Source organism: Protopterus annectens, chromosome 3.part0, assembly GCF_019279795.1.
Source record: "Protopterus annectens isolate FY-2018-M chromosome 3.part0, PAN1.0, whole genome shotgun sequence".
Lineage (NCBI taxonomy): Eukaryota > Metazoa > Chordata > Ceratodontiformes > Protopteridae > Protopterus > Protopterus annectens.
This window is the reverse complement of record NC_056731.1, coordinates 1,869,940,815-1,869,964,385: the sequence shown is the minus strand read 5'-3', so window position 1 is coordinate 1,869,964,385 and position 23,571 is coordinate 1,869,940,815. Positions and strand designations below refer to the sequence as shown.

Here is a 23,571-nt window from a genome sequence, read left to right as displayed (position 1 = left end):
TGCTGGAGGGACAGATTCATAACCCAGAGGCTCCCTTCACTCTGGAATAAAATCCCAGTCCAGGTTAGGCAGAGTCCCTCATTGACTCTCTTCAAGAGGAATCTTGATGAGAGGATGGGAGATCGTAGTTTTACCCCGGGTATCACTTCTGTGTCACTGTTAAGACAGAGGCACAGTATACTAACCTCGAAAAAGGGCATAGCAAAATAAAAATGGGTGGCGAAAGCCAAACACATTCTGGCTAGGCTTATAAATGCCCCAGGGCAGATAGCCTAGTATGAACCCATGATTTTTTTTTTTGCAATACAAAAGGTGGCAAACTGAACGCAGTGATTTATCTGAACTATTATTTGTGACCTTGGATATTAATTCATTATTTACTGTAATTCGTAATGACATAGGAGTAGAGAATGTCAGGATGTTTCTTGCGCGGTTAGGTAATATGAGTAAGGTTATTTTATTGTGCTCTTTATTAGAACTGATCTGAGAGAACAATGTTTTTATTTCTCAAGATGATTTTTACTTCCAGAAAGTTGGAGTTGTGATGGGGACAGCATGTGACGATTCTTATGGCAATGCTGTCCTTGCACAACGGGAATTTGACTTTTTTATAAAATAACTCATTTGTAGATAATTGGTTTGTTGATGACATTTATTTTATGGAATGGTACCATGGAGAGTTTTGACGAGTTTTTAGATTATTTACATAGCACAATGTCTTTCCTAAAGTTCAAATGTACTTATTCTTTTTTATCTGATTTTTTAGATGTTTCTATCAGTAAAGATGAAGGTTTACTTCAGAGTAAAGTGTTTAGGAAGCAGTGTAAAAGGAATAACCTATTACATCTAGTATGCATCCCAGGCATGTCTCAAAGAATGTTTGTTAAAGGTTAGCTATTGAGAGAAATGCGCCTACACAGTAAGGATGCTTCAACTGAGCAGGCTCTTGCTAAAGCTTCAAAGCGGTTTATTTCTAGAGGGTATTCTGCCTCTGAAGTTGATTATACAAGTAAGTCTGTACTTTCTCATAGGGACGCTATTGCGAAACCTTATTTTAGTGAACAAAGCAAGATTCCCGATAATGATTTTAACAAAATGAAATAAACAGTACACACTCCTACCAAAAAAGCAACTCAAGTAAAACTCTTATACATGTTAAAATCACATATAATTAAAAAATCAAGTTCACCTTCTACTAATTAAAGCTGGCCTTAAAGGAATACTAGCATTAAGCCCTGGAACTTTACGTGCTTGCAGGGCTATAATCCATTTCACTTCCAAATTGTCCAAGTAATTATTCACATCACCTCTTTAATTAGTAGAAGATGAACTTGTTGATATGCTCACATCTTGTTTTTAAGCCAATGATCTTAACAGACAGCAACACAATCAGTTACAGTTACTTTTGACTCATTGTAGTGGTACTACAGAAATATGTTAAGAAATATTGGCCAATACTACTGGCTAATGAAGATGTCAGTCCAGTAGTAGGCTCTAGACTGAGATTTTCTTTTAGGAAAAACAAATCTCTTAAGCGACAGTTGTGTTATAGGAATTTAACAGTATGAGTAATGTCATCAGATCGCTTAGGTATATTTCCTTGTAGAGAGTGCTTAGCATGTACTTATGATAAAAACTAGTGGACCAAATATATGTCCAGTCACTAAACATAGGATCAAGCTTAATTTTTATGCAGACTGTAGAACTAAACATGTTATTTATCATGCTGAATGAATGTTCTCTCTGTCAAGCCTACTACATAGGCAAAACTAATTGTAGTTTTAAAGAAAGAATACTAAAACAAATATCAACAAATCAGATGAACGTAGTGCATTAGCCAAACATGTTATTGATAAGGGCCCAGACCATATATTTAGGTTTACTGCCACAGAAGTGTTGCGTATAAGTTCTAGAGGAGGCGATTTTAAATCTAGGACTGAATGTAGTGAGTTGAGGTGGATTATATCTTTCAAAGCAGACACTTGGTTTAAATGCAAAAGTATCTTTGAAGTCCATGTTAAAAGACTCTAAATTAGCACACTAAAATCAATGCCTAAATGTATTTTCTTTTATTTAGGCTATAAGCAATGTTTGATTTTTTGCTTTTCATCTGCACTGTTTTCTTATATTTATTTATAAGGTTGTGTATGAATTGCTCTATTCTGAGAGGTGTATCAGAATGCTTGTTTCTGATTGGTCAAGGACTTCCTGATCATTGGAAGGTGTAGTTTAAATAGTGGCTTTAAGTGCTACAATGAATTGTCTGAAGCAGCTACTGTTTGTAGTGAAAGCACTTACCTTTTGCCAATAAACGGTCGATTTTACTTTGCTTCCTTTGTGTGGTGGTCGGAAAACATGGTTTTTGTCTTTCTGACTTTTACCTGTTGGCTTTATCCTTTATTTATTACATATTTTATGTATCATAATTCTGGGGAAAAAAAGAATTTGCACAACTGGTTTCAGCTTACTAAGAATTGTTTAGGTGGGGTATTTCCATTAAACAGAACTTATGATAGGACTAAATTGATGACATTGAAAGGTATTTTGAAAGAAAAGTATTAAGAAAAAACAAAGTAAGTGGGGAACAAATGGCAATATTTTATTCTTGGTACACTGAAGCACTTAAAGGAAAAAGGAGCCAGCATTAAGGGGGTTACAGGATGCTAATAATTTGTTGCAAGAGTAATGCCCACACAGGGGAATGCAGGGACTCCACTTGGACTAAATTGCAACCAAATTATAACAGTTTTTACTCCACCACCTCCTTACATTGAAAGGAGTCAGGAAGCGCCATACTGACTAGGTCAGGGAAATAAATCAAAAATAAATCTTAATCCTTTACTGTCAATAGATCAAAATGGACCTTACATTAAAATAAATTCAAGGAACATTCCCATTTCTGGTGGACACTGAAGCTACTATGTCTGTGTTATAAATTACTTCAGATAGTCAAATACCAGTATCAAAGCATAAAATAAATCCAGAATAACAAATGCTACTGTTATGTATCCTGTCAAAACCTATCCCCATTTCTATAGGTCCGATCAAAAAAAAGGCATTCTTTCCTTTTGAGTACTACTACACTAGTAAATCTGTTTGGGAGAGATCTGCTGTGCAAACTGGGGGTGTACTATTTATTGTACACCAGAATGGGTTTACTTGGATGTTCCAACAGAATCCAAGGAGAAAGTATTAGCAGTTTTAGCAGAAGGTGAAAAACAGCCTGTTGGAAGCATACAGGCAAATAAAAAGTTGCTACAGCAGGTACCCGACAACTTGCAGGCTAAACTTGCAAATAAAGTAGGTATACTAAAAATCAGCAAAAATAAAACTAAACCTATCAAAACCTCTCCCTAGCGTTCCACAATATTCACTAAAGCCGGAAGCAGAGCAGGGAATCAAACCTGTAATTCAGTCTCTGATACAGCAAGGAATAATAAATACCAGCTAAGCCCTTGTAATACTCCTACTTTTCCAGTAAAGGAAAGGATACTTATAGATTTGTGCAAGATTTAAGGGTGGTAAATAATGCAGTATTACCAACCTTTCCTGTGGTTCCAAATCCAGTAATAATATCGAGTTACATACCTCCTACAGCCATTTACTTTTCCGTGACAGATCCACCCTAAGAGTTAGTTTCTATACACTTTTACTTATCAACGACAGCAATACACATGGACATAATTACCACAAGGATACACGGAATCTCCTTCATTATTTTCTCAAATTCTGAAAAAAAGATTTGGAAAATGTGACATTTCCGGGTGGGTCTGTGTTAGTACAATACGTAGATTATTTACTTCTTCTTTCGGCTTTTCCCTGTTATGGGTCACCACAGTGGATCACCTGTCCGCTCATGATTGGCAGTGGAGTTTTTATGGTGTTGAGTTGCCAGCCCAGCGTCCAACCTTCCACAGAAGGCAGACGCACACCTAGGGCCCATTTAGAGTGTCCAATCCACCTACAGCATGTCTTTGGGACGTGGGAGGAAACCCAGATGATTTTCTGATAGCATCAGCAATGTGAGCAAGATACCTTGCATCTTCTGACTATCCTTGGAGCAAAGGAACTGTTGTCACCTCAGGTACACTATCTTGGCCATTTAATATCTCAGGGTAGCAAACCGGCATTACCATGTTGTATTGCTGCAATATCTAAGGCCCCATGTCCGACTACTCAACGACAGCTTAAATCTTTCTTATGTACAACAGGATACTGCAGACAGTAGACTAACTATGCAAAAATTGCTAAACTTTTGACAAATCTTTTAAAGCAGGATACACCTGAGCATCTCCCTTGAGATAGTAAAGAGAAAAATTAATTTCAAAATTTAAAACAAGCTTTAGCTGGTGTTGCGGTAGCATTGTTGCCTCACAATAAGACGTTGTCCTGTTTGATTCTCAGCTAAAGCGTCTTCTGTGTGGAGACATGTGTGAATGGGTGTACCTTCGTTGAAGGTAGTGCATCAGGGCTGGCAACTCGGTACGTAAAAATCTACTGCCAATCATTAGCGCACCGGAGTTCCGCTGTGGCGACCCCTAACCGGGAAAAGCCGAAAGATAAAACAAACTTTAGCAAACTATGATAAAACTTTTATTTTATTCTGTCATGAAAGAAATGTAATTGTTGAAGGAGTGCTTGCACAGAAACATGGGGACAGCTATTGCCCATTAGCTTATTGATTCTGTTGCACAAAGATTTCCACCCTGTTTAAGGGCAGTTGTTGCTGTTGTCATTTTGGTTAATCTTGCACAAATCGCTGGTGCTTGAACATGATCTTACAGTAGCCGTCCTTCATTTTGCATCACCTCAAAATCTCAACCACTCTCGACTGCACGTCTAACTAAATATGAACTTGCACTTCTTTCTGATCCATCTACTTCACTAATCCGCTGTCCCGTTCTAAATCCTGCACCTGTTGCCTACTGCTGAGGATGGTAAAGAGCATGATTGTGTGTGTGTAACCATCTGTTTTCTCCTAGAAAGGACTTAAATGACACTCCTACACCCAATGCTAAACTAAATCTGTTTGTGGATAAGGGTACAACTAACTGCAGGAATATGTGTTTGAACCAAAGATACAATATTGCTGAAACAAAGATTAGAGGAGGTTCATTCTGCTCAAATAGCTAAATTAGTGGCTCTACAAAAAGCCTGTGAGCTAGCCAAAGACAAGTTGGCCAATAATTTTACAGACAGCCATTATGCTTTTCGGGTGGTACATGAATTTGGGCAACTTTGGAAGCAGAGAGGGTTTTTGACCTCTTCAGGAAATCAAAAAATTCAGGGTACATAAAATCATTGTTAGATGCACTTTTGCTACCCAAGAGGCTGCCTGTAATCAAATGTTGTGCCCATCAAAAAGGCAGATATTATAACAAAGGGCAACAATGCATGTCAGACCAAGCTGCCAAACAAGCAGTAACATGGTTACAAAGGGTAACAATGTGGCAGACCAAGCTGCTAAACAAGCAGTAACATGGTTACAAAGGGTAACAATGTGGCAGACCAAGCTGCTAAACAAGCAGTAGAAGATGGTTGCAAAGAACTGTGCATGTTAACTATGACAAACTCCAACAGTAATGTTATGTCTAATTTTCAGAAGTTGTCAGCCTTTCAAGCTGAAGCACCACAGGAAAAAAAAAAAAAAAAGTGTTCAGAGGTGGCTAAAAGATGAATGCACCAAATCTGTTGGATTGCCCGAAGCTGGTATACCCTTCAGGTCTCCTCTGATATAGTGCATAAATAATTGTGCTATATGTTGAGAGTATAATGTTAGTAAAAATGCAAACATTAAGCCTACATGTTTACCACCATCCTGGGGATCTTTTGTTAATGCGCAGCTGGACTTCATCCAGATGTCTAGGACTCATAACTTACAATGGATGTTTTCGGCATGGGTGGAAGCTTACCCATGTCGCAAAGCTGATGCAGTCACAGTTATCAAGAAACTCATGTACGATTGTATTCCAAGACTTAGCATCAATAGTGACCAGGGAACACATTTTAATAATTCATTAATGAAAGAGCTATGCAAAATTTTTAATACCAAGTTGAATCTTCACTGTTCCAACCATCCACTGTCATATGGATTAGCAGTGTGGGTTAATAGGGCCCTTAAAATAAAATTTCAAAGATTTTGCTAAAACCCACTTTAAAGTGGCCCAAAGCCCCCCCCCCCCCCCAGCATTAATTAATGAGTATGAGAGCCTCACTGAATAATACCAGGAACTTGAGTCTGCATGAAATATTAATGGGGAGACCCATGACCATTCCAGCTACCCCTCCCATGGAAAATGCAGATTTAACTTTGTTAGACAATGCTATAATTTCTTACTATAGAAAATTTGTTTATTTCTTGAAGCAATATTATCCAACAGTAAAAGCAGCCCTTCCACAATCTCCTGACCAGCCCTATCATCAGCTACAGATGGGCGACTGTTTACATCAAAACTTTCCAGAGAAAGAACTGTCTAAGCCAGAGGTGGAAAGGCCCTTTCCAGGTGCTTTTAACAACCCTGACTGCTGCTCGCTGTGCAGGACTAACAACGTGGATCCATTCATCTCATTTCAAGAAAAACTGTCATGTGGGGGCCCCAGATGAATCAATGAAGCCAGCAGACAGACACTAAAGTGTGACAGACAAATCTGCCCAGTGAAGTCAACAGCAGTCCATGATGAATCTAGTGACAACAGGTACCCTTGCTTGGTTTTTCATAGGTTGGTACTAGGCTATCAGCCCTAGGGCCTACACAAGCCTAGCCATAACAATTCCCTGGCTATTTCTTCCCACATTATTTACTTTCCTGGACCCCTGTCTAGCAGGGCGACTGACGTGATCCCTGGGGTGAATTTCCTTTCTCCCATCCAATCGTCAAGGTTCCTCTTGAAGAGGTCCAAAGAGGCACTCTGCTTGACATGTATGGGCAATCGAGTCTCTGGGTCAGGAACCTATCCCTCCAGCATGTTTTGTTTATTGTGATGACAAGGTTTAGATCCCTGGAGCATGTAGCTCTGAGGGATTGGGATTTCTTTAAGTGTAGCATGTCCAACAGCTCTGGGTTTGACATGGCCTTGTATGTTAAGCAGAGATCGCCTCTGAGTAGATGATATGGGACAGAGTATAGCTGGAGTATTTTTTAAGGCGGTCAGCGTAGGGCATCTGCTTTAGGCCTGTGATTCTTTTAGTGAGGTATTTCTGAGGCCTTTCCAGTTGTTGCAGATGTCTTGAGAGGTACATACCAAATGGGGCGTTGTATTCTATAATGGGTTTAATGAGGGATGAGTACAGTGTGACAATGACCTCCTTTTTTCTGGATGAAAAGCCCTTCGTGATGAGGTGTGCCACATAGGATTTCCCGACTGTTGTGGCGATGTGGTTATCAAAGGTGAGACCACTGTCCACGTGTCCCCAAGTCTCTTATCACACACTGTGTTTAGTGTACTGCCACCTATATGGTAATTCATGGATACATGTTTTTTCCCAAAGGGGATAACAATACATTTCTTGGCATTGAGCTTGAGCCCATGGCTCTGGCACCAAGCATCTGTTTCTGTAAGGCCCTTTTGTAGAGTATCCACATAATTTGGAGATTCAATAATGGCTCCCAGTTTGCAGTCATCTGCAAACTTTGTTAGCCAGAGTCCCTTAGTGTTGACCTGTACTTCAGAGAAGTAGATGCCAAACAAGAGCGGCCCCAGGACTGAACCCTGAGGTACTCCACTTGTCACTTGTCTGGAGCTGGATTTGGAGTCGGCTACTTTTACAGTGTGGGTTCTATCAGTAAGCCATTTAGCAACCCATTGGGTGACATAGGGATTAATGCCCAACTTGGTAAGTTTATCTATGATTCCAGAGTGGGGGATGGTGTCAAAAACCTTGGCAAGGTCTAGATAGGCTGTGTGGACCACCTTACCCTTATCCATGGCTCTGGAGAAATCAATCAGGTTCAGGAGACAAAATCGGCCCTTCACAAACCCAAACTGGGTGGGGTCCAGACCTTCACAAACCCAAACTGGGTGGGGTCCAGTGTTTGAAGGTTGCCAATGTCTTTGTTTATAAGTTCCATGATAATATGCTCCATGGCCTTGCAGATAAGGCTTGTCAGACTGATGGGACGGTAGTTTCCGGGGTCCAAGGTGGATCCCCCCTTGTGGATTGGGATAACTGTAGCTCTGCGCCACTCAGTGGGCATGAAACCTGAAGTGAGGCTATGATTAAACATGACACTTAGGTGAGGTGCCAGTTCATATTGTAGTTCATGTAGTACACAGCCTGGGATGTCATCTGGTCCCATGGATGCTGTATTCTTGGCTTTAGAGAGTGCGTTTTGTACCTGTGTGGCCATTACTGGAATTTGGCAATCTTCCGGTATTGAGATGGGTCATTTAGGGGGGTGAAGTTGGCACTGAATCGATCTGCCAGGATATTGGCAATATCCTTCGGATCAGTATATTTAATGCCATTCTGTTTTAGCTCAGAGCAGATCTGAGCATTGCCATTTAGATTCTTGACAGTTATAGAATGCTTTGTGGTTGTCTTTGGAATCTTTGGCAATTTTATTTTCGTAAGTAGCTTTGGAGGATTTTATGAGGCATCTCAGTTTCTTACTGAGGCTAGTAAGGGAGTTTTTTGCATCCTGGGATTTTCCTCTTTTCTGCAAAAGTTTCTTCCTTTTGTTGTAAAGTTTGTTTATGGCAGGGGACCACCAGATTGGCTTCCTTTTTTTGGATGAGAGCATTTTGGTTCTATTTGGGATGGCACAATTCATGCAAGAGTGGATGTGCCCGTACAGTGCCTTAGTGTAGGATTCAGCAGTTGAACTTTCAGTTCCTGTCTGCATGGGTGTCATGAAGTTTGTCACTTCTGACTTGAGTAGCATGAAGTTGGCTTTGGAGAAGTTTATGGTGGTTTCTTTACTGGGGGGGGTGGGATGTGGATGTTAAGGGTGATTAGCTTATGGTCAGACCTGACTAACGAGGGGGTGACCATAGGTATGGAGCATTGATTTCCCATGTTGGTAATGACCAGGTCTAGGATACTGGAGCCCCTGGTGGGACTATGGATTAGTTGATCCAGGGTGTTTTCCTGATGTTTTCGCTTAAACTGGAAACAGTTTCTTGCTGGTTCCTTAGCAATATGCTACAGACTTGAATATAACTGTCATGGGTGTCATTTGAGGATCTTAGTGACATCAATCTAACTTGGTGTAATGTGACTAATGTCTCAAAGTTTGTCTCTCTTCAACTTGCAACCACACATCATGGGGACACGTTATGCCAAAAATGGGACAGTACCAGTAGAAACCAGCAAATGTAAGGACACCAGACATGAGTGTTAGACTCTTTGCACTTCAAAAGCTATGACTGGGGGCATGGCAGAGGCATGATAAAGGCCCACTACATCTGGGGTGATCATGCCTACCCGTTTGCCTACAAAATGGTCTGGATGTTGCTTTGTGGGCTATACGACTCATGCTACTCAGCATTTCAAAACTCCTCCCAGCAGGTAGACTGAGAAATAAGTGAGCAATCCACTGGACAGAGCAAGTATTTTCAGTCTTTACTCATGGGTATGGAGTGCAAAGGACAATGCACAAAATCACTATGCTTGCTCAAATTCTTCAGGAGGTGGTAAACGAAACTTTGCATCACATCAGGGTGGTAAAATCGAGAAATGACTGAAATGCAAACTGTAGTGTTACAAAATCGACTGGCAGTTGATATGCTTGCTGCAAAAGGGGGGGGGTCATGTGCAGGCATAGGAAGTTGTTGCTGTTCATATATTAGTGACTATCATGACGGACAAGACACACTGGCAAATTTCATGGAGCAAAGGGTCAAAGATTTGGACAGCACATCAAAGCAATGGACACTTTTTGGATGGTTGGGCAGGGTTTTTGGTAACTAGTATAGTCCAAGGTATTGTAATCGTATTCTTTATTATATTTTTGATCATTTTAATATTTTTTATTTTGAATGCTGTAATTACAAGATGTTTAACCTCGCCTGCACTTGAAATGCTACTGCACATACCAGACAATAAAAATTCTATCACTACAGAAGACAAATGCTATGACACTGAAGATTATTTCATTACGCTAGGAAAAATAAAAATATAAATTACATGTCTTGTATGACATTAATAGTGTCAAGGGGGAAGTTTGTTACGGGACAAGATCAGTCTTAAAGTGTATATTAAATTTCCAGTTTCATAGCAGGTGGGTCATGTAAAATAAGGTGTTCACGAAGTCCAAGGTGAGACTAGGACTGAAAAGTCATTGATTCATTAAAATTACTGTAACATCAGAATCGTTGAATTAATAAGAAAATGTATAAAAGATGCAGTTTCCTTTGCTCATTGAGACTGGTTTACCAATTTCTATGAAGGTAGTCTCCCCGCGCTGTTAAATAAAATTTGTTTTCACATCCTGAAATGTTGTTCCTGACCGAGGGCAACTAAGGTAAATTCTTAATGTTATTTACTAGCCTTAACAACTCCAAAAAATAGATGCCAAACAGAAGCGACCCCAGCACACAGCCCTGAGGTACCCACTGGTGACCTGTCTCCTAGTGGAGGTGGCATCACCAATCCTGACTTCCTGGGTCCTCTCTGTGAACCAGCAAGTTATGTAGGGTTATGGCCAGTTAGGTGAGTTAATCAACTACCTTTATACCCAAATGGTATATTGTACAAAATACCTTAGTCATGTCCAGGTAGGTTGTCATGTCCAGGTAGGTGGTGTGCACCATTTTCCCCATTATATACGTCCTTGATAACCTTCACAAACAAGTCAACCAGGTTTAATAGGCATGACCTTCTCCTAACTAAACTAGGTTGAGCTCAGTGACTGAAGGTTGTCTAGGTCTTTGTTGATCATTTCTATGATAATTTGTTTCATGGCTTTGCATATTAGACTAGTCAGACTAAAACATCTGTAGTTTCCAGGGTCAGCTGATGAGCCACCCTTGTGAAGTAGGATAACAACTGCAGTCCTCCATTCTCTAGGTACAAAGCATATTTTGAGGCTATAGTTGAAAAGTGACTCAGGTGGTAATGATAGGTCGTGTTTCAAGCTACTTAGGAGGTATCCTGGGGGATCTACTTTAAAACAGCGAATTACCTCATCTTGCAGAAAGTGGAGATGAAAACCACAAAACTTACATTAATGAACTTTCACATCATCGTAAGTTTTCATCACGCAAGTAAACATTTAGCCAACAGTACATTAAAAAAAATAAACAAAGCAAATAATACTCACCCATGTGGGAGGCTTTACCCCCCACACCCCACCTTAATTAAATATACCAACTCCAAGATCGCACTACAGTGGAGAAAAAGGCAAAGGTCACCATGTTGGCCAACTGCCTTTTGCAATGAAAGTTTACAATGATGTGAGCATTCATTAATGTAAAACAGTGGTTTTCGTCTCGACGTTCTGCAAGTTAACGTTATGGTAATTTGGTATTTTAAAGTAGACTCATCCAGGGATATTGTTAGGGTCCAGCTGTGTTTTTGGCCTTAGCAAGCACTGGAAGGACCTGCTAATAGTCAGGGATGTTATGCTAGTTGGGTACTTCATGCGGGGTGGCAAGGGGGAGTGTGGAGTTTTGAGCCGAATTTGTCAGCAAGCAAATTTGAATGCTGCTTTGCTCAGTGAAGAAGGCATCAATGACCACCAGTGTAGCACACTATGTGCTGCCTTTCAGGTTTGGGACATAGCTCTTTATGACCTTGTGGTTGTTTTAGTATGCAAGGCTATTTTGATCTCATAATTGGCCTTGTTGGAATTATTAGTCACTTACTTTCCTGCTTAGTTTAGTGAGAGAGGCCCTATCATTAAAGGAGTTGATCTACCTGAGCTAAGCCATATCTTTTTTACCATTTATTATATACCCTAATAAAGTTAGGATTCCAACAGTGTGGTATGTTTTTGGCTCATTTGTACTATGTACAGCAGCTTCAATACAGCCACTTACATGGTTGTATAGGGTTTCTGTAAACAATTTCACACAGACTGCTCTGAACTCAGGTTAGGAGGGGCATTGAATAACCACAATATTACCTATATCATTCTATCATTTTTGGGGTTGTAAAAAGCAGTGGTCGAGATACACATATTAATTATGAGTACTGTGACATCTGTGCACTGGCTCAGCAATCAAGGAGCCTAAATCCTCACCACTAACACCAGTGAGGGGCGTCCATATAGGGAAAGGATAATAAATACACACACACAGTAAAGTACAATTTCTCTTAAGAGCACACAGAGATCACAGTCAGTCTGGGGCTGTTTTTTCCCTTTCGCTTCAGGTTCCCAACAAGACTCCCCACTGGCACAGCTATACGGTCCAGATCTCAGTCGAGTGGGTAAGCTAAAACCTCCAGCACCCTCTCTGTCCAACCAGTGCTTTGTGTCCCTGCCCAAGTAGCTGACACACACTGAGATAAGAGTTGAATGCAACCACAGAGACACACCTGGGTTACCCACACTACATTATAGTACCACTTGCCACCACCCACCAATATTTATCAGCTACTAAAAGGCCCTTATGAAAGGGTGTCCAATTATACTGTGTGATATTATCCAACTGGCAAGTGCAACTGAACAGTCAAGGCTTATTGGAGTGGCTTGGCCAGTATCACTATATACATGCAATGTACTCTGGAGCTTAAATTACCTCTACACAAAATAGCCACAGTTGGAAGGTTTAAAAATATTTAATAATAAATAATAAAAACACAAGACAATGCTTCTTACTACACAGTGCTAGTCACGAGTTCAGAGATCACAGAAAAGTACTTAAAATAATACAATAGAAAAGTTCTGACATCAATAATCTAATCTTCCTAGTTCCTAGCTATATCTAAGAGAAAACATAATTCTAAAATAAACACATACAGAACACAGGCAGAGTGCTGGTGAGTTGGATGTTCAAGACAAATGCTCCAATGCTCTCATTATTTCTGTCCTTAAATTGATAAAAACAGTACCACGGATTCCTATCATATGTAGGCACCAGGCTATTGGCCCCAGGGCCTACACAAGCCCAGCCAAATGGTACCCTGGCCTTTGCCACCCAAGAAAATTATTTTCCTGTGCCCCTGTCAAGCAGAGCCACAGAAGTGATCCCTGGGGTGAATTTCCTATCTCCCATCCAATCAAGATTTTTCTTGAAGACTGCTAATGAGGAAATTTGTTTGATATAGATAGGTAGTTTGTTCCATAGTATGGGAAGTCTGAGACAGGAATCTATCCCTCCAGCATGTTCTGTTTATTGTGGTGACCAGGTTTAGGTCCCTAAAGCGTGTAGCTCAGAGGGAGTGGGATTTCATTACGTGGAGCATGTCCAACAGCTCTGGGTTTGACATAGCTTTCTATGTTAGGCAGAGATCGCCTCCGAGTAGGCGATATGCAACAGAGTAAAGCTGGAGTTTTTTGAGATGGTCTGCATAGGGCATCTGTTTGTGGCCAGTAATCCTCTTTGCCTTTCCAGTTGTTGTACAGGTCTTGTGAGGTACATACCAAAAGGGGTGTTGTACTCTATAATGGGTCTGAGTGATGAGTAGAGGGGAACAATTGACCTCTTTTTTCCTGGATGAGAAACCCTTTGTGATGAGGTGTGCCACGTAGAAGGATTTCCTGACTACTGTGGTGATGTGATTATCAAAGGAGAGACTACTGTCCACAGGTCTCTTATGACACTCTTGTGTCAAGTTGACTACCGCTTATGTGGTAGTTCAGATTATATAATTTCTTTCGGGTTCCCAGGCTAACAGAAACTCAGAGGTGAACAGCCCTTTTGATCTTGTAGCTGCTCAGGAAGCCACAGCAATAAAAGAAATTATACATGTAAATTCTAGCCATTAACTCTAGTCTCAAAACAAAAGCAAAAATTCCTTCATCCAGACATCTCGGTTCCGGGTTTTGACAAATAATTTTATAATGCTTGACTTAATCAGCTTTCTTACAGCAGAGTGCACGGTTACATTTTATTCAGTTCAACATCCAATAGTCTTTTCACATTTTTAAGAGAACAAGCCTGTGGCTTACATTAATAATTTTGACAAAATTATCTACAAAATTGACAGAATTATCTACAAAATTCTATGTAGCTAGGCTGGCAGCCTTCACCTATCACCACAAGTACTACTACATTTTTCTTCAAGTTTTTTGACCAGAGTAAAAGATCAGATGATTACCTGAAGGGAAATGACAAATTCCAGTCTATTTTAGCTCATGAATTCCCAAAGATGTCATTGTTTATTCTTGCCATTACCTTCTGCAGTAGACCATCCTTAGTCAGATCTCTGTCATGACCTGTCCATCTTGGGTGTCTCAATATATGACAGCTCATACAACCAATGCCAAACACATACCCCTCTGCCATCACAAAGTAATGGCCCAGAAGGTACAGCAAACTTACATAAACCTCTTGGGATAGAGAGAGAAGATGATCCGATATTTATTTAAAGGGTTCTTTTGCACTCGTCTCCTGTCACTGTACACGCATATGCAAAATCAGCTGACTGGGGCTCTTCTCTCAAAACGAGAAGCCAATATACTTCAGCTTTATAACTCTCAATACAGAACAACTCAATACAGCAATCATTGTAACATGCTGGAGCTGTCATGCCATCAGCACTTAAGTCATTGTAGAACTTGTCTGCAATCCAAAAATGAATTTACAAGACTGAAAAGAGGAGCATTTTTAAAACAGAGGAAAACTTTTGAAAGACAGAAGGCTAGGAACAGCATTCATTATATCAGGACCCAAAAACATATGCGGAAACATCTTCTGGGAAACGCTCCTGCTCGGTCTTGCATCTCCCACCTTTCAAGGTGGTACTCCACAGTACTGGCCAGACTTACCATCTCTGACTATCAAGCCAACTGGAATCCTACACAAGTGTTCTACCGATGTAACACGCCACTGCCCAAAGACCTTAAAGTGTATGAGTCTTACCTACTGTGTTTGTACAATATTTCTACTGAGTGTGGTGCCCCTCTGTGCGTACCTAGCAGCCTGCAACAGTCTCCTTCCCCCTGTAACCCCTACTCTCCTCAATTACGCAACTCGGTTGTGATTATTTATTTGGCCACTAGGGGGGCAGTATCACCCTTCCTCTTGTGACCATATATCCTTATAAACCAGACTGTGTTTGCAACTATTACTTTTCTAGTGACTCCCCTCACTATTTTGGCCCTTGGTTTTAAAATAAGCCCATAGTACATCCCAGTACACCCAAACCTGCCTGACATAGGCTCTTTTGCCTATTTCTTAAATCCACTGTGTGTTGAGGCAATCCTCCTCTCCTTGGCTCTACCCACTCCGTTCGCCCTACTTCGCCTGCTGTGTAGTATGCTACAGCTTCTACATAGGCAAGACCAATAGATGCCTGAAGGACAGGATCCTCGAACATTATAGGGATATTAGGAATTGCAAGGAGAATAGTGCGATTGCTATGCACAACATGAATACAGGACCCGAACATATTTTTAAATTTCTGGTTTTACAAATCTTGTCTGAGAAATTAAGGTGGGGTAATTTATCTAATGATACAGAAGCTGCTGAGCAGTGATGGATTATTAGATTTAATGCAGACAAGCCCCCAGGGCTGAATCAAATGGTGTCACTTAAAAACCTTTTTTAAAAGCTCGACCTTTTGAAACATTGATTCTCTTGAATTTTTAGAAATTTAATATGTTACAATACATTTTCTATATATTTTATACATTGTATTTTAGATTGTCTGAGATATATATATATATATATATATATATATATTTTTATATATATATATATATATATATATATATATATATATATATATATATATATATATATATATATATCTATCTATATCTATCTATATCTATCTATATCTATCTCTAGATAGATAGATAGATAGATCGAGATAGATAGATAGATAGATATATATATATATATATATATATATATATATAGTTATACACATTTCTTATTTATCTTAGCTATAATTTCTTAGTGTATGGTCTCTTTAATTGCATAACTGTACTAATATGTACTGATGCACTAATTGCTATGTCTTTATTGGGTACAACTGAAATTTTGAAACATCATGTAACTAACCTCCAGTATTTAATGAATTATGGGATTTTTAACTATTGTCTGATGAAGGGGTGGATTCCTGAAAGTGCTTACCACTGTTTTGTAAGGATTTATTCTTTGCAACTTTGTTTTGATTTTTCTTTAATTTTTGTAATAAATCTCCCAGCTGTGGTACTGTCAGTGCTCTTATTTTTGTTATTCCTAATCCTGTCCACCCTTGTCACACCCAATGCAAATCTTAACATCTTTAACTCTGCCACATCCAGCTCAAACTCCTGCCTTTTTGTCAATGCCACTGTCTCCAACCCATATAACATAGCTGGTCTCACTACCCTCTTGTAGACCTTCCCTTTCACTCTTACAGGTACTCGTCTGTCACAAATAACTCCTGACACTTCTCCACCCACTCCATCCTGCCTGTACTCTTCTTCACCTCTCTTCCACACTCACCGTTACTCTGAACCATTGACGCCAAGTATTTAAACTCATCCACACCTTCGCCACCTCTACTCCTTGCATCCTCACTATTCCTCTCTCCTCCCTCTCATTCACACACATATATTCTGTCTTAGTCCCGCTGACCTTCATTCCTCTTCTCTCTAGAGCATATCTCCATCTCTCCAGGGTGTCCTCCACCTGTTCCCTACTCTCACTACAGATCACAATGTCATCTGCAAACATAATAGACCATGGGGACTCCTGTCTGATCTCGTCTGTCAACCTGTCCATCACCACTGCAAATAAGAAAGGGCTCTGAGCTGATGCTTGATGTAATCCCACCTCCACCTTAAAACGTATCAGTCACTGCCACCGCAGACCTCACCGCTGTCACACTACCCTCGTACACATCCTGTACCACTCTTAAAATACTTCTGACACTCCCGACTTCCTCATACAATACCACAACTCCTCTAGGCACCCTGTCATATGCTTTCTCTAAAACCACAAAGACACAATGCAACTCCTTCTGACCTTCTCTGTACTTCATCAACACTCTCAGAGCAAACATTGCATCTGTAGTGCTCTTTCCTGGCATGAAACCATACTGCTGAACACTATTATCACCTCCCTTCTTAACCTAGCTTCCACTACTCTTTCCCATAACTTCATGCTGTGACTGATCAGTCTAATCCCTCTGTAGTTACTACAGCTCTGCACATCACCCTTATTCTTAAAACTCGGTACCAAAACACTTTCTCCATTCCTCAGGCATCCTCTCACTTTCCCAAGATTTCATTAAACAATCTAGTTAAAAACTCCACTGCCATTTCACCTAAACACCTCCATGCTTCCACAGGTATGTCATCTGGACCAGCAGCCTTTCCATTCTTCATCCTCTTCATAGCTATCCTTACTTTCTCCTTGCTAATCCACTGCACTTCATGATTCACTATCCGTACATCATCCAACCTTCTCTCCCTTTCATTCTCTTCATTCATCAACCCCTCTGCTCAACACACTCTCCTCGTTTGTGAGTATGTTTCCCTCATTATCCTTTATCACCCTTACCTGCTGCACATCTTTACTAGCTCAGTCCCTCATCTAGCCAATCGGTACAGGTCCTTTTCTCCCTCCTTAGTGTCCAACCTTTCATACAACTCTTCATATGCCTTACCCTTAGCCACCTCTCTCTTTTGTCTACTTTCTTCATCTCTTTGACAATCCCACTTCTTGTTCGCCAACCTCTTTCTCTGTATACTCTTCTGTACTTCTTCATTCCACCACCAGGTCTCCTTGTCCTCCTTCCTCTTTCCAGATGTCACACCAAGCACCTTTCTAGCCATCTCTCTTACTAGCTCTGCTGTAGTTACCCAGCTATTTGGTAGCTCTTCACTGCCACCCAGTGCCTGTCTCAACATCACCTCACCAATACCCTTTTTCAATTTCCACCATTTGATCCTTGGTGCTGCCCTCACCCTCATCCTCCTCTTCCTGATCAATGTCATCCTACAAACCACCATCATATGCTGCCTAACTACACTTTCCCTGACACCACTTTACAGTCTCCAATCTACTTCAGACTGGCCCTTCTACACAAGATATAATCCACCTGTATGCATCTTCCTCCACTCTTGTATGTCACCCTATGCTCCTCACTCTTGTTAAAATACGTATTCATCACAGGCATATCTATCCTTTTCGCAAAATCCACTACCATCTGACCTTCTGCATTCCTTTGCTTAACACCATACTACCCATCACTTCCTCATCCCCTCTGTTCCCTTCACCAACATGCCCATTGAAATCTGCTCCAATCACCAGTCTGTCACCCTTGGGTACAGTCATCACCACTGCATCCAACTCACTCCAAAATTTTTCTTCCTCATCCATCGCACACTCAACTTGTGGAGCATATGAACTAACAACATTCATCATTACACCATCAATTTCCAGCTTCATAAACATCACTCTATCCAACACTCTTTTCACCTCCAAAACATTCTTAGCATACTGTTCCTTCAGGACAATGCCTACGCCATTTCTCCTCCCATCCACACCATGATAAAACAATTTGAAACCACCTCAGATACACCTAGCCTTGCTCCCCTTCCATCTGGTCTCTTGCACACACAATATACCAACCTTCCTTCGGTCCATCATAATCAGCTAGCTCTCTCCCAATACCAGTCATACTGGCAACATTCAAAGTTCCGACCTTCACTATCACAGTCTTAGCCTTTACCTGCCTTTGGGCATGCCTTCCCCCTCTTCTCCTCCTTCAGCTAACAGTAGCCCAATTTTTGCCAGCACCCTGCTGGCCAACAGTACTGGTGGTGGTCGTTAACACGGGCCTCGACCGATCCGGTATGTATTTCTGTACTGTTTTCTGCATGTATGACTTGGCAAAATTTTATGCCTGATGCCCTTCCTGACACAACCCTCGCAATTTATCCGGTCTTGGGACCAACACAAAGAAATGCACTGGCTTATGCATCCCCGGTGGCTGGGTTCAAACCCTGCCCAGCAGTCTGTGCATGAATTTATTTTGAAAACTGCTTTGAATAAACTTGGGAAAACCATCCTCACAGAAATGAGTATGCTAAACTTTGTAATTATTTCAATACAAAGCCTTTTCTCCCTTATTTGCTGGTAGGAGAATTTCCAATTTCCATTGATCAAGAACTTCTATACATGTTAGACTAAATAATTTGGCAGAACGTGTAGTTACAAATGGTATACCAATCCAAACAGAATTTTACCTATTACAACAAACACAGACTATGCTGCATTTATACAAAACTATTACACTGAGGATTACAAATCTTTAAAGGGGAGGGGGCGAACACATAAAATGCTGAATACACATATACATAAACACACAGAAAAACATAGATGCATTATATCTATACTTCAGAAGGACTGAATCATATTAATTCATGAAAATGACTTTTTTGTAAACAAAAATAGCACATTTTAAGCATCCTATGTGAGCTTCTCAGGAAGCTGTTGCCAACTGCTCCGCATTTTGCTCATTTGTTCCACATTATAAAACAACAGTGTTAAGTAATTGGTCTTTTAAAGTACGCTGCTTTCATTGGTACTGTAACTCATAAATGAAGGAAATGTGATCGAATAAAGAAAAATAAGCAAATAAATCAATACAGTATGCATCCAATGTAACACAAGACAGTAACGATCAGTGCAGCTATCATCATGCATCACCTATACCCTTCAACAACTTCTCAAAGATACTGTACAAAGGCAATATCAATATAGTATGCACCCAATGTAACACAGGGCAGTAACGATAAGGGCAGCTATCGTGATGCATCACCTACACCCTTCAACAACTTCTCAAAGATACTGCACAAAGGCAAAATCAATATAGTATGCACCCAATGTAACACAGGGCAGTAACGATAAGGGCAGCTATCGTGATGCATCACCTACACCCTTCAACAACTTCTCAAAGATACTGCACAAAGGCAATATCAATACAGTATGCACCCAATGTAACATAGGGCAGTAACAATCAGTGCAGCTATCGTGATGCATCACCTACACCCTTCAACAACTTCTCAAAGATACTGCACAAAGGCAATATCAATACAGTATGCACCCAATGTAACACAAGGCAGTAACAATCAGTGCAGCAACGATCAGTGCAGCTATCATGATGCATCACCTACACCCTTCAACAACTTCTCAAAGATACTGCACAAAGGCAATATCAATATAGTATGCACCCAATGTAACACAGGGCAGTAACGGTCAGTGCAGCTATCATGATGCATCACCTACACCCTTCAACAACTTCTCAAAGATACTGCACAAAGGCAATAAATCAGACACAGTGTTAAGTGTTACTCTAACTTAAAACTTCAATAGAACAAACATGATTTGCATCCACAGCAGACCTCTCAACCAACTGGGGACAAATTTCAACAGAATCAGGGACAAGTCAAGAAAAAAATCAGAGACACTTAAAATATTAGTGCTACTAACTTGAAACATTTACAGAATCAGAGCATATGAATTAATACACATTTTCTGAAGTAAAAGAAGTTTATAACTCCTAATTATTGTCATTATTCATCAAGTGTAATCCACCTTTCCTCCAAAAGGCACTAGTTATAGGAGGGGACAGAGTTAAAACCGAAGTCAAAATCAGGGACAGTTGAGAGGTATGACAGGCATTTTCTAAGTAACGTCTTTCGACACTGACTGACTTTAATCCTCTGATGTAGTAAAAAAAATCAAAACTTTGCAAGGTACAGAGCAACAAAATGAGGCAAAATTGGGGACAGTTGAGAGGTACAAATACAAGATGGGTCCTAACTACCTACAGCCTTAGGAGAATTCTACTGTTACCAAACACGTATGCTGTGTGCCTCGTAAAACTTGTTAATGATTTGTATCTTGTGGCACCGAATACAACATTTAACTAGAGACCTGCTCAGAGGACCGTATACATGACAGGTACACCTTCTATTTTTCAGAAAAAATAGTCTCGTTGAGGCAAATTTTCAAGAAACTGCTCTAAGTTTCGTTTGTAACCTCTTTATTTTGTATTTTGTATTATTTTAACTTGGTTCCCAGCCACCGACTAAAGCATAGTTGAGAGGAGTGCAGTTGCACTTTAGAAGTAGTTAACTGCTTACCTGTAATTTAAAAACCGTTCGCCCAGAAATCCTAGGAGGGCTGCTACTACCACACCGAATGTCAGCAGTTTCCCCATATTGCTTGCAGTTCACCGTTCTCTGTGATACTAGTGTGTACAAGCAGCAGGAGGTTTGCTCCCCAGTCCAGATAACAAAAATGTGGGTCCTTTGTAAACAGAAAGGGCTCTTCCACGGCCACCCCTATGAATTTGACAAAGTCCAAGAACCCAGACACAAGACTCTCTAGGAATTCCAGGTGGAGCTCCTTGCCTTTTATGCCTTGTTAACATCTCCGCCCATTTTTGTGACATCACCGAATGGGCCGTCCCATCTTTCTCTTTTCTGTGTATACTTTCCTCTATGTAAATTGAAATGTACTTCTAGTTCCTATCGACTTTCAACAAGACGGTGAGTACTGGCCACAGACTTTAGCCATGCATGTTTTCTGGATTTATTACAGTGGCAGGGTTACGTGTGATTGTGGAACTTGCAGGTTGAATCATTTAGGAGAGTGAGAGTCGTCTCAGTGCAACTCAAATGTGTGCCCTTATTTGGTGACAAATTCTGTTAGAAACTTGAACTGAAGTGTGAAGTCAAAATCTGGACAGCCTCGAAAGCTATGAGAACCTTTGGAGATCTAGGAGAAGGAAGCACAACAGCTGATTTTAATAATAACGAAAGAAAATAAAACGTTCCTGATCTTCCAAAGTATCTTTTCTTTGTCCAAGTGCGCCAGATTCGGAAAGGGGTGAGCACACACACACACACACACACACACACACTCTCACACTTTGGGCTTCTAGTTTAGATTTTTTAAATAAAGAATGCTGTGCCTTAATATTGCTCAAACTCTTACCACAAAAAAAGCCCCAAACAGTAGGGACAGATTTTAACAATTGGCCTTAGAAACTTAGAAAGTTGCTGGAATAAAAGGTCTTGCGTTACCACACATTTTTCTGAAGGATATGAAATCTGAAACGCAAATGCCTGTCATTATTTAGTGAATTCAGTCTTCATCGATTTGCTATACACACACACACACACACATAAAAAAAAGTATGAGGAACAGACCAAAAATATTAGGCAAAAATCTGGACATTCTGTGAAAATCTGGACAGTTGAGAGGTATGTGTGCTTCTATGTTCAAAAGAGGGACATCACACTCAGGGCCAGTGCTAGCATTTTGAGGGCCCCCAGCAAGTTTCACGTTGGGAGCCCTACTCAGAATATAAAGTGTAATCACATTCTTGTTGTATCTCTTCTCAGTCAAGCTCATCCAGCACCATTTAACTATCACTACATTGTCACTACATTGTCAACTGTGGTGGTGCAGCGGTTAGTGTTGCCACCTCACAACAAGAGGTTTTCTAGTTTGATCCTTGGTTGGGGTGCCTTCTGTGCGGAGTTTGCATGTCCTCCCTGTGGTCATGTCGGTTTTCTCTGGGTATTCTGGTTTCATCCCAAAGACATGCTGTAGGTGGATTGAACACCCTACATTGGCCATAGGCATATGTGTGTGTGCCTTCTGTGGAAGGTTGGGCACTGGTCTGGCAACTTGACACTGTAAAACTCCACTGCCAATCATGAGTGGACAGGTGATCTGCTGTGGTGACCCCTAACTGGGAAAAGCTGAAAGAAGATGGGGGCACAAGAGGTCCCCATAGACACTTTTTTCTCCTGTTTATATACTTCCCCCCTCAAAGAAAATATAGTTGTAATCCAAAAGTAAGGACATCATGTCCACTATCAAACTTGCTTTGTCATTAGAGAAATTTTTTACCCTTAGCGTTGTAAAAGTATTCTAACCCTTCTTGTTTAGGGATTGTTGAAAATAGGTTAACTATATCAATAGTCAAAAATATCAGGTCTTTAGACCAAATGTAATCTTTTAGCCTTCCCAAAAAGTCCCACGAGTCTTTAAGTAATGTGGCACTGAGTTAATTAATTACTTGTGTTAACCAGTGGTATATAGCCACTCCAGTTGGATAGGTTTTAGAATCCCTAGCTGGCTCTATTAGTCTAAATGAGGGAGGGTGGCTAACCAAATCTTTATGAACTTTGGGAATACCAAAAATGGTGGGAATATACGGGTTATGTACTTTTAAAACTTTATAATTTTTAAGAGAGATTCTCTGGTCTAGAATGTATTCTTCCAGAAATTAATCTATTCTTTGATACCATATGTTGACTTCATTTATTGATACTGGGGTGTATGTTTCACCGTCATTCAATGCTTTAAATATTTCTCTGGAATAATCTGACGGTTGACGAGTTAAAAAGCACTAACTGCCCCCACCTTTATCTGGTTTTATAATTCTGATTCTGTCATCTCTACACAGTTGGTCTAAAAGCTCCTTCTCTTTCTGTGTTAAGTTAC

The 23,571-nt window shown here is 40.4% G+C and overlaps 1 protein-coding gene across 2 annotated transcripts in view; it reads right to left on the bottom strand.

Moving 5' to 3' along the window:
- The window catches only part of LOC122797136 (serum paraoxonase/arylesterase 2-like), a 695,627-nt gene extending 674,175 nt beyond the window's left edge, over nucleotides 1–21,452 (bottom strand). For both annotated transcript variants that reach the window (XM_044065936.1, XR_006364032.1), the window contains exon 1: nucleotides 21,195–21,452. In XM_044065936.1, coding sequence (XP_043921871.1) covers nucleotides 21,195–21,271 — 77 coding nt within the window. In that variant the 5' untranslated portion in view covers nucleotides 21,272–21,452. The remainder of the gene's footprint in view (nucleotides 1–21,194) is intronic.
- Nucleotides 21,453–23,571: the final 2,119 nt, after the last annotated feature.